Genomic DNA, 12,289 nt, shown 5'->3' with positions numbered 1-12,289 from the left:
ACACATCAAACTTATTGGGAATTTCACAAGAAAAACAATGATGTGCTTGGTTTTACACATCATCATGTAGCAATTTTGCATATCCAGTGGCCTACATGATGATGTGTTTCCCTCTTTATGCACTGAAGCTGCACTTTCCCTGAGTTTTTCCAGCAAGATGCTGCACCACCACATTATGGGTGTCAGGTCCGAGCATTCCTAGATAAAAAAGTTTCCTGGAAAGTGGATTGGTCATCGTGGGCCACTTGAATGGCCCCTAAGGTCTCCCGATCTGACCCCCTTAGACTTTTATCTTTGGGGTCATCTGAAGGCAATTTTCTATGCTGTGAAGATACGAGATGTGCAGCATCTGAAACTACGGATACTGGAAGCCTGTGCTAGCATTTCTCCTGCTGTGTTGCTATCAGTGTGTGAAGAGTGGGAGAAGAGGGTTGCATTGACAATCCAACACAATGGGCAGCACATTGAACACATTTTATAAGGGGTCAGAAACTTGTAAATGACTCATGAAAGAATAAAGTTATGTTAAAATCAAGCACATCATCATTTTTCTTGTGAAATTCCCAATAAGTTTGATGTGTCACATGACCCTCTTGCTATTGAAAAAACAAAAGTAGAATTCAAAATGGCCGACTTCAAAATGGCTGCCATGGTCACCACCCATCTTGAAAAGTTTCCCCCCTCACATATACTAATTTGACACAAACAGGAAGTTAATATCACCAACCATTCCCATGTTATTAGGATGTAGCCATATAAATGGCCCACTCTGTACAATGGAGGCTCCAAACCTCCAACAAACACTTTAACAGAGCCTAAGGCTAGGACTCCATGGTCACATACAGCTTGGGTGTACAGTGGTATACATAAAAGAGAGGGGGTTCCATAGCAAAGGTCAAATCTGGCCTCCTATTGTAGTATCCAATGTTGCCCACCAAAACAGAAAGGTCTGCGTTTTACCCCTTTGCTTTCTATGACTAATTAGTCAATACCACGCTATGTTAATTTGTTGAAAACACAAATAACTATAGAGATGGGTTAAGCAAAAAAAAACTTTTTACCAATAGAAAATTAAATGGGACCGATCAGGGCTGGACCCTTCTCCAAAGGGCCCCGTATAAGCCACATGGTCACATGATTTGCTACTATGGTATGAATTATCCAAAAACAATATTAGTATTTTACACAATCTTTTTAATGTTCAATGTTCTGTATTACAATTTTTTTCCCCATACAAATGGACTACTGCACATATTGACCCATTCTTTCTGGTTTATCTTTTCAGCCAGAAATTCATCTTGCAACATGTTTTCCGAGTTTGAATGTGGGAATGGTGAATGTGTTGAGTATGAATTGACCTGTGATGGCATTGCCCACTGTAAAGACAGGTCAGATGAAAAGAATTCCTACTGTGGTGAGTTTTAACTAAATGTAACATCTCTACATTATGTGCAGATGTGTTCTTAAAGTATCTATAAACCATGACAGCTGAACCGTGCCTATGTCTACTTATAGCATTACACTCTGTCGATGTTTATAGACATCTAGTAATTGTTATGTAGATGACGTCTATTAAGTGATCTGATAGCACGTAGTGATATTGTACAACCATAGAAAAAACAAGTGGCACTGATATTTCACAAACACAGACCCTCAGCAGGACAATAAAGCACCTGGACAGGTAGCCAAGTGATCTCCAGCAGCGGCGGTGCTTGAACAAAGTGAACAGTAATCACCAGTATGTATACCAAAGGAAACAAAGGTGCTCTGCACTCACCACTAGATGCTGGTTAAATGGCTTCTATCTAAGGCTGATGCTCCGGCACGGCTCACAGGACTGCGTGGGGCGCTCAGAGGCGACTGCTGGCGGTTCCACGCATAGGAATGCGCTTCTTCCGGCCTCCGAAGGAGGCCGGAAGAAGCGAATTCCTATGCGTGAAACCGCTGGCAGTCACCTCTGAGCGCCCCACGCAGTCCTGTGAGCCGTGCCGGAGCATCAGACCGAGATAGAAGCCGTTTAAGCAGCATCTAGCGGTGAGTGCAGAGCACCTTTGTTTCCTTTGGTATACATACGTAGTGATATTGTGTTGAATTGATTAAATGAGAAACTGTAATTAACCAAATTAAAGATAAGTATAGACTCATCTACAAGGTAACATCAGATTAAATATACTGTATATTCAAAGAATGAACGAAGCACTCACCAGATGCGTTGGACATTGGGACACTGCATTATACATCAACATGTATCCAGCGGGCTAATTTACAGGTGATAGAGGGCGGTGCCTAGGACTCTGCATTTCATCTTGATACACCATCAGATCAAATATATTGTTTAGCAATTAGAGATGAACAAATAGAATCCACAAAAATCTGATTCAGTCCAAATTTTACAAAAACAATAATTTGGATTCATCAAAATCCGATCGTTTTCTTTTTTTGCTTCAGATTCATTCATCCCAGCTCATGTAAACTGAACAGCCAGGACGTAAGTGAAAAGGCTGTAATGTTTGCATCTTTCAATCCCTTTTTCCATGGGCTAGGTGCTCTGCAACCGACCCAGGTGCTCAGTGTACTGTACAGGAGAAAGGACTCCCACCTTTGAAAGGAGTCCCTGCTCTTGTACATACTTTGCTTGTGCAATAGCGAGGCACATACAAATCAGATTCTGGAACTGAACCCAATCTGACATCATATCTTCCCAATAGGACCCAAAACAAATCTTGACAGATGTAATATGTATTTTCTACCAGTAAATTTTATTTCTTAGCATTATGGGTTATTTTTTTTCTGGCTTATCTCATTTTTATACCCCCGAGGCTGCATTTAAACAAGCTGTATTGCATGCAAATCTCAATTCAAATTTCCATTAATTATATGGTTTGACTAGTTTCCGGTATGTGCATTTAGGCATGGAAATCGACATAAAAGGTCATTTTAGTCTATGCAATGTCCTGATGACTGTTGTGAACTTGACAGAAACCCATCAGAAAGTATTGTCATGAGATCTCCACAGGACAACAGCTGCAGGGTTTGCTTCAGTAACTTCTAACACAAAACATCTTGGTATTCAAAAACATTAAAACAGAATGGTTAAAAAGAAATCATATTTAGATATGGAGAAATTCTATGTAGGCATAATTTCAGAAATCATTTTTTTTTATGCCTTTATGACTTTGTGTCTGAAAATAAATTCACAACTTGGCTTTTAGAAGGTCTCCAAGACCTATCACTGGGCATCAGAAATCCACTCAACAAACATTTTTATTATAGGTTTATGCTAGATTGAAAACATGTTGTGCATAATAAACAAAAAAAAGAAAAAGAAGAAAAAAAGAAAGAAATGTTCTGATTATTCAAGTAAAAAAAAAGTATAATATATATATATATATATATATATATATATATATATATATATATATATATGGTTATTTGAGGTACTGTTGTCTTCCTGATATCTTGTACCAGTCTGTCCATTCTCCTCTGACAGCAACAAGGCATTTTGTCCAAACAACTGCCGCTCACTGGATATTCTCTCTTTTTTTCGGACCATTTTCTGTAAACCCCAGAGATGGTTGTGCGTGAAAATCCCAGTAAACCTGCAGTTTCTGAAATAGGCAGACAAGCCATCTAGCACCAACAACCATGCCATGCTCAAAGTCACTTAAATCCCCTTTCTACCCCATTCTGGTGCTCAGTTTGAGCTGCGACAGTGCTGAGCTGCGACAAGTTGTCTTGACCACATCTATATGCCTAAATGCATTGAGTTGCTGACATTCAATTGGCTGACTAGCTATTTGTGTTAACAGTAGGTATGCCTTATAAAGCGCCAAGTGAGTGTGTGTGTGTGTGTGTGTATATAAATATATAAATACATTTATATTTTTTTTATTATTGTTTGACTTTTATTATTATTATTATTATTGTTGTTATTAATAATAACTATAATAATTTAAATCTTAAATTGATTATTTAAATGATCAGACTTTTTAGAGCTATGAAAATTGGATTTTATTCATTGCTTTTACTTTAATTGTGAAGTCATATTTTCTATAATTATATATATATATATATATATATATATATATATATATATATATATATATATATATATATATATATATATATAAATATATAATTATTATTATATTAATTTTAAGGGCCTCTGTTTTTCTTTTCTTTTTGCTTCTCACTTTATTTTTAGATAAATGTTTATACAGCTATATTAATTATGCAACAATTCCTAAGTGCATTTCTATAAATCTGCATGAGAAATATTCCCTCTTTCCTTGTTTCCCTTTCCTTACAAAGCCAAACAAGCTTTATAGTATTTTGCATAGTATAAACATTACATGGAGCGGTAACATATTCAATATTTAAAGAAAATGTGATAAGATAGTAAATATTTTTTTCTTTTTTGGTAATTGTAATGTTTGTCTTTGGGTTGCCGATGCTGGAGAGAATTTGTAAATGTAGAGTATGTAGAACTGAGATAAGATCAGCACCTTTCTATAATGGACACCCCTGGCTATTTACAGATCGACAGTTCTTCCTTGTGACTGCAGGGAAAAAGCATTTCCATCACAAGTGCAAAAGTTCACGGCCCCTTAAAGAAACATTTTTTTCGCTGTTCTTTTTGCTTGAAAAGTTTGTATAGCTGAAAGCGACAAACTGTAATTTATTTCAGAGGGCGATGTAATATTAAATTGTTTGAAAATTGGGTTCACGTAGTAAAATATATACCAGCAGCTATATTCTCTCTGCAAATTTCCAGTTTTAACATTAAGTAGAAGAAAAAAAACTGCTTTTCTGTAGCCACCCTTTGCAGAATCTTTATTTTATTTCTAAAATACCAACTGTTCAATAACACATTGTGCACATTACTAAACATTTTTCCATTGAGTTCAATTAAGCTTAATGACAAAAAAAAAAGAAAAAGCCGGCCATTTTTTTTTTTTGCCCGACTGTTGTTGAAAGGAAATGATTGTAGAAATAATTTGACTACATGTGGTTCATTGAAGTGTATGGGCCTGTCAGCATGCCTGTTTGACAGAATACCAACGAACAGTCTGACAGAGCCTTCAAAACATGATGTGAATGCAGCCGTACTTAGTGCATGCAAAAGAGACCACAGTGGCCACTGGACACACAATTTTGTCTATAAAGCTTGAATCCGAAGAAGTCAGATTAGCTCAGATTTCTTCAAAAAAGTTGGGTTCGTTAGGATACAATACAGATTCTCTTGAAAACTGAGTAGCCTAAAATCAACACTGTTGTATGCATCACAGCTTCCACTCACTACATTTGCTTGGACTGATCCTCTGTACTGGGCTCAACAGCTCAGTCTTTGACAGGAGTCCCTGCTACTGTACAATTTGTTTTGTATAATGTCCGGGAAATGGTGCCACACCGGACCTAAGTTGATTCTTGGGAGATTTGCTCATCTCTAATATGCACCATTTTTAGCAAAGGAAAACATTTTTATACTAATTATGATAATCTTTCTTCTTAAAGAATTAAACTCTTCCCCTTGAGCACTCTGGCCCCCACCTTCCATGATGAACTGGTCTTGGCAGTCAGAGTCGGCTCAGCCATCACCGACTGAGGCTGGACACTTCTGCAGCCTGTAATTTAATGAGAAAGCCCTTACCTAGAACGTCTCGGAAGGTAAGGGCGGAATCGCTCAGTGGGAAGATTTAGCCTCATTCTGAGATTGCAGTAGGGCCCTATTGAGCAGACAAAATTCCAGAATCCACTAAAGTGGATTAAGGGCCAATCCTTATATTGACACCACCAGATCATGGGCATAAAGCCCCAGTCACAAACCATGTGTCAGCAACTCCGCCCCTAAAACATAGCTTTTATTGAGACAATTTATATAACAAATAAAAAAATAATAGTGATACACTTAAGAACACATGCACCATGTGTAATATCAATCACATTAGCTTATTATTATTTACCCTAGTTGTATAATGGATATATATATATATATATATATATATATATATATATATATATATATAACTTTTCCAGTAGCCTGCTATGCTCACTGGATATAACATACACACAATGCTGCTGGTTTAAAATAGAGAACACTATGCCCCTTCTACATGTTTCATCTTCAGAAGGAAAAATGGGCATCCATCAATCGGTCAGACCCTGCATGATCAGACACTTAACTTTTGAATAACTGGACAACCCCTTTAAAGCATTACTGCTCTTATCAAACCCAAACAGAAAGACTTGTCTATGAAAAAACAAACATTTAAAATTGTATTATATAAACCAAAAAGAAAAGAAAAAAGACATATTTGACGCCATTCTTCAGAAACCTCTTTCAGGATTACAGAGATTGCCGCCGTACAGTTAACACAAGAGGTCTTCATAAGTGTAATTACGGAGGATGCATGCTTTAGAATGTACACGGTCCATTGTCAATTGAACACTTGATGAGAAAACTCTAATTATCTGTACAGAGCAGAACAGTTAGAGGAAAGCGGAAATTACACAGTACTTACAGCAAATGGACTACTTGACTTTTTTTGTTTAAGTAGTTACTATAAAAGGTAACTCCAATTTTAATAAAGTTTGGTCTGTTAAAATGATGCTTCCCCTAGAAGTTTTAAGCTCTGATGTTTTTTTCCTAAACCCATAATTCAGCAAGTGGCAGCTTTATGGTCTGCATCTTCTATCTATATCCATGATAAGTATAAATGTGTAGTATAGGGTCTATATTTTCAGGTCACTAAGCCTCCACACTTAAATAACCATTGTCATTAGTAAAAACTTTTGACATATCTTAGTCACATTTTAAAAGTTTTAATCAGCAGGGGTCTGGGTGTTCAGACCTTCACCAATCAATAGAATCAACCAGGAAAAGTTGGTGCTTAGCTTGTTCTCACCTGGCTCATCACGTGATCGAGCCAAATACGCCATGTAAGTCTATAAGAGTCTCTCGATCACGTTACACAAGCAGGAGGGGGGGGGCAGGGAAAGGAGCACACGACAGCACAGACTTCTCTCGGCTCCTTCTCCTGATTGGAGGAGGTCAGAACACTCATACCCACCTATCAAAACCTTTGACATGTCGCTAGGACATGTCAAAAGTTTTTCCTCATGACAAGTTATCTAAATTATTCTCCTTTGTAGCATGAGGGGTCTAGGAGCCCCTAGGAACAGGGTCACAGTCAGAGGTACTATATCTGCATCTACTATAGCCACTACTTTGTTTTCCAAACAGTGTGCCTTCAGCTGTTGCAAAACTACAATTCTCAGAATACAGTATGTCTCACTACTTAGTTATTATTTGCTGGGGGTCTGTACAGGGTGCCGGGTGCAGAAATAGTTGTGAGTATAAGCGGCAGTGCATTCAGTTTACTTTCAGGCAGCTGCATGCACCGTGCAGCTAGCCATATAGTATAAGCCTCGCTGCTCAGTGTATAGGAGCAGGGACTCCTATCTTTGACAGGAGTCTCTGCTCTTGTCTTGTCAGAGATTTGCCTGAAGTAAATTAAGACATGTCAAAATTTTGTGAAATTGACTAGTGAACAAACAGATTACTCTGAACCCTAATACAGTAAGTAATTCTCGACATAATATCAGAAAATCATGTTTCTCTGGTCATCTCATGCTATTCATCTCACCAGAGCCAAAAGAGAAGGAAGAACACATTTGTATTTTACTTATTTCTTTCCATTTTATGTTAAATTACCAGAAAACCGGAGCTGTTGGAAAGGCTTTAAGCTTTGTGGGAATCGGCGGTGTATTTCCAATAATAAAGTATGTGATGATGAAGATGACTGTGGGGACAATACAGACGAACTAGACTGCAAAGGTAAGCACCTATTATTTCAACTAAATTCTAAAGTCTTTCCTCAGACAAATGGCTGCGTTCTGGAATATAATTGTTCGGAAAATGAGGACACAAGGTCTGTTGTTGAAACACAAGCAGAGAGTTTACCAGCGACTGTCCAGATACAGTAATATATCTGTGGATATTCCCAAATGCACGGCCCTTGTGAGCGCACAATGCATTCAAAGCAGGATATTAATGATAAATGTGTCACCGTACCTAGCTCAAAATCCGAAATTCACCATATTAAAATAATCTCTGGAGGTCAAGAAAAATGTCAGTTCTTAATTCGGGTAGAACAAAACAATATCACAGTAGAGAATGTTTTTGTTGTGTGTTTGCGGATACTGTAGATATTATTACCTTAATTCAACATCTTTATATAAATTAGCATTTTCAATTTTACAATTTCTGCAATAGGGCTTTGATTCTACTGTGGCCCCTTTATAATACTGATGCCTTCTTATGTGAACGAAGGGTCATTGGGCTCCCTCAGGCACCAAGGGGGAGATTTATCAAAACCTGCACAGATGAAAAGTTGCTGAGTTGCCCATAGCAACCAATCAGATTGCGTCTCTCATCTTTGAAAAGGCCTCTGAAAAATGAAAGAAGCAATCTGATTGGTTGCTATAGGAAACTCAGCAACTTTCCCTCTGGACAGGACTGGTTTTGATAAATCTACCCCCAAGTCCTTGGTGTCACTGTTACATCTTCACCATATACTGTATTTCTTTCCCTGCCATGAAGGGTTTACATATGAGAAGATAGGAATTGGTTTGGCATGAATTGATGGCACTGGCATTTTTTGGAAATTAGGTGAATGTGGTACAGAGCAGGGTCATTGCTTCTATACACTATATGCCCCTCCACTCCATTTAAAGTGTCTGGCCTTCTGACCTCGAAGTAATCAGAGACGTTGTATACATCATTACTTATTAGAAATAGCTGGTCTGGAAACTTTTTCAGCTCGGTACAAACCACAAAATTTAGACACCCCCCTCCCCTCCCCTGGGTAGCTGACTGTACTTACATCATTGGTGTGGGACCCCACCTCCTTCATCCCCACTGGTGATCACATTATTGAGAAAGAGCTGGTGATGTCGGTTTGCTGCAGTCCTGTATCTGCTGTAGAATTAATAGCAAGGTACTGCCTGCGGTTTGTTCCCGACTCTCTCTCCTGTACATGCTGAGAGGAGAGGCAAAAGGAGAGACAGAGCTGGAAACAGCAGGCAGAGACCTACCATTAATTCTACAGCATGCACAGCATTGTGTCGGGCTGACATTCCCTGCTCTCTCTCAGTGATACGGGCCCTAGCGGGGATGGAGGAGGTGCGGTTGCAAGCCCATGGTGCTGGTGACTTAGTGGCACACCAGTCAAAAAACTATGGCTTAAAGCATCTGGAAAATTACATGCAAGAGTGAAGACTCCTGTTTAAGATAGGAGTCCCTTCTCCTGTATGGTAAGTGGTGATGCTTTATGCTTAGCTGCTTACACTCTCTACATGTTCTGGGCCAGGATCTATGCCCCATGGTCCATGGAATGTGTATGGAGGTCTGGGAAGTAATTGACCATGCTGTATGTATGACTGCTTATTTTCTTCATTTGCTGGGATGGACACTCTGCACCCAACCCAACCATTGTTAACTACGTAAACTATGCAAGGCATGTTACCCTTTGGGATTAGCGTTTTTCTGGTGGAGTACACACTTTTGTTCCCACCCACCTCCAATGACAAAAATCCTAACACTGAATGGCCCAACTAATTTTTTACTATTGAGTCCACAATCACAGTCAAAGATGGGTAAACTATTCTATTCTGGTAAATTTAAAATTAAAAAGTCAAAGTCAAAAACATCCTATAATAAACAGTAAAACACATAGTCTAGTATATTATAAATATGCAATAAAACATACGAAATAAACTCCTGTATGTGATTGTGCTTTCTGTATTATTACACAGTTCTGCAGATGTTTTTTTTTTATAGAACCTGTATATTTCTATGGTCATTTTATCTCACTCATTTAACATAATTTCCCGAGCATTACAGAATCCAAGGTTGTGAGCTAATTTTATATTGATGCGGACATCTGCTGTAAAGTGACAATAACATGAATGGCCAATCCTCAACCCAAAATAAAATGTACCAGGTCATGCATTGTTGATTTTTGGCACCCCTTCCTCAGCTAGGAATACAAGTGGATTCATACAAAGTTTATCCAAAAGAATCATAAATGACCAATACAAAATAATTTTGGCTGCTGATTATTTTGTCCTTCATGTCAAACACCAAGAGCATGAAATAAACCGGTAATTGTAGGTTTCAAATTCAGCTGAAAAAAATCTATTATGCCAATGAGTGCTAAAAACATAGCCTGGCCCCAAACATACAGTGAAGTTGTGTGCAGGTGGATGTATGACGCACATGGAAGCTTTGTATACTGCCGATTGGTGCCTCACATGGTGTCGTGCTGGAGATGCTATATACTCATCTCAAAGCAGAAGTCCAGGGGAGAATAGTGCCCCTCATCTAATACAAAGGGGTAGATTCTATTGACTCAAATAGTAAGTGGGGAAGTAAATGCAGGGCAGGTAGAAAGCAGTGCAGTAAAAGTAATACACATAGGGGGAGATTTATCAAAACCTGCCCAGAGGAAAAGTTGCTGAGTTGCCCATAGCAACCAATCAGATTGCTTCTTTCATTTTCAAAAGGGCCTCTGAAAAGTGAAAGAAGCGATCTGATTGGTTGCTATGGGCAACTCAGCTACTTTTCCTCTGGACAGGTTTTGATAAATCTCCCCCATAGAGAGCAGTGTATTAAATGTAATAGAGATAGAAAGCAGTGCAATAAATGTAATACAGATAGAGAGCAGTGCAATAAATGTAATACACATAGATAGCAGTGCAGTAAATGTAATACACATAGAGAGCAGTGCAGTAAATGTAATACACATAGAGAGCAGTGCAATAAATGTAATACAGATAGAGAGCAGTGCAGTAAATGTAATACAGATAGAAAGCAGTGCAGTAAATGTAATACACATAGATAGCAGTGCAGTAAATGTAATACACATAGAGAGCAGTGCAGTAAATGTAATACAGATAGAAAGCAGTGCAGTAAATGTAATACACATAGAGAGCAGTGCAGTAAATGTAATACAGATAGAGAGCAGTGCAGTAAATATAATACACATAGATAGCAGTGCAGTAAATGTAATACACATAGAGAGCAGTGCAGTAAATGTAATACAGATAGAAAGCAGTGCAGTAAATGTAATACAGATAGAGAGCAGTGCAGTAAATGTAATACACATAGAGAGCAGTGCAGTAAATGTAATACAGATAGAGAGCAGTGCAGTAAATGTAATACAGATAGAGAGCAGTGCAGTAAATGTAATACACATAGAGAGCAGTGCAGTAAATGTAATACACATAGAGAGCAGTGCAGTAAATGTATTACACATAGAGAGCAGTGCAGTAAATGTAATACAGATAGAGAGCAGTGTAGTAAATGTAATACACATAGAGAGCAGTGTAGTAAATGTAATACACATAGAGAGCAGTGCAGTAAATGTAATACAGATAGAAAGCAGTGCAGTAAATGTAATACAGATAGAGAGCAGTGCAGTAAATGTAATACAGATAGAAAGCAGTGCAGTAAATGTAATACAGATAGAGAGCAGTGCAGTAAATGTAATACACATAGAGAGCAGTGCAGTAAATGTAATACAGATAGAGAGCAGTGCAGTAAATGTAATACAGATAGAGAGCAGTGCAGTAAATGTAATAGAGATAGAAAGCAGTGCAATAAATGTAATACAGATAGAGAGCAGTGCAATAAATGTAATACAGATAGAGAGCAGTGCAGTAAATGTAATACACATAGAAAGCAGTGCAGTAAATGTAATACACATAGAGAGCAGTGCAGTAAATGTAATACAGATAGAGAGCAGTGCAGTAAATGTAATACAGATAGAGAGCAGTGCAGTAAATGTAATACAGATAGAGAGCAGTGCAGTAAATGTAATACACATAGAGAGCAGTGCAGTAAATGTAATACACATATAGAGCAGTGCAGTAAATGTAATACAGATAGAGAGCAGTGCAGTAAATGTAATACAGATAGAGAGCAGTGCAGTAAATGTAATAGAGATAGAAAGCAGTGCAATAAATGTAATACAGATAGAGAGCAGTGCAATAAATGTAATACAGATAGAGAGCAGTGCAGTAAATGTAATACACATAGAAAGCAGTGCAGTAAATGTAATACAGATAGAGAGCAGTGCAGTAAATGTAATACACATAGAAAGCAGTGCAGTAAATGTAATACACATAGAGAGCAGTGCAGTAAATGTAATACAGATAGAGAGCAGTGCAGTAAATGTAATACACATAGAGAGCAGTGCAGTAAATGTAATACAGATAGAGAGCAGTG

The 12,289-nt window shown here is 38.0% G+C and overlaps 1 protein-coding gene across 7 annotated transcripts in view; it reads left to right on the top strand.

The window, feature by feature from the left end:
* LRP1B (LDL receptor related protein 1B) overlaps window positions 1-12,289 on the top strand; it is a 1,569,499-nt gene that overhangs the window by 1,280,994 nt on the left and 276,216 nt on the right. For all 7 annotated transcript variants that reach the window (XM_056534716.1, XM_056534714.1, XM_056534720.1 and 4 more), the window contains 2 exons: window positions 1,286-1,414; window positions 7,718-7,837. In XM_056534716.1, coding sequence (XP_056390691.1) covers window positions 1,286-1,414; window positions 7,718-7,837 — 249 coding nt within the window. The remainder of the gene's footprint in view (window positions 1-1,285; window positions 1,415-7,717; window positions 7,838-12,289) is intronic.

The sequence above is a fragment of the Hyla sarda genome, chromosome 8, assembly GCF_029499605.1.
Source record: "Hyla sarda isolate aHylSar1 chromosome 8, aHylSar1.hap1, whole genome shotgun sequence".
Classification (NCBI taxonomy): Eukaryota; Metazoa; Chordata; class Amphibia; order Anura; family Hylidae; genus Hyla; species Hyla sarda.
Note: the sequence above shows the minus strand (reverse complement) of the source record. Positions and strands in the feature narration are given on the sequence as shown.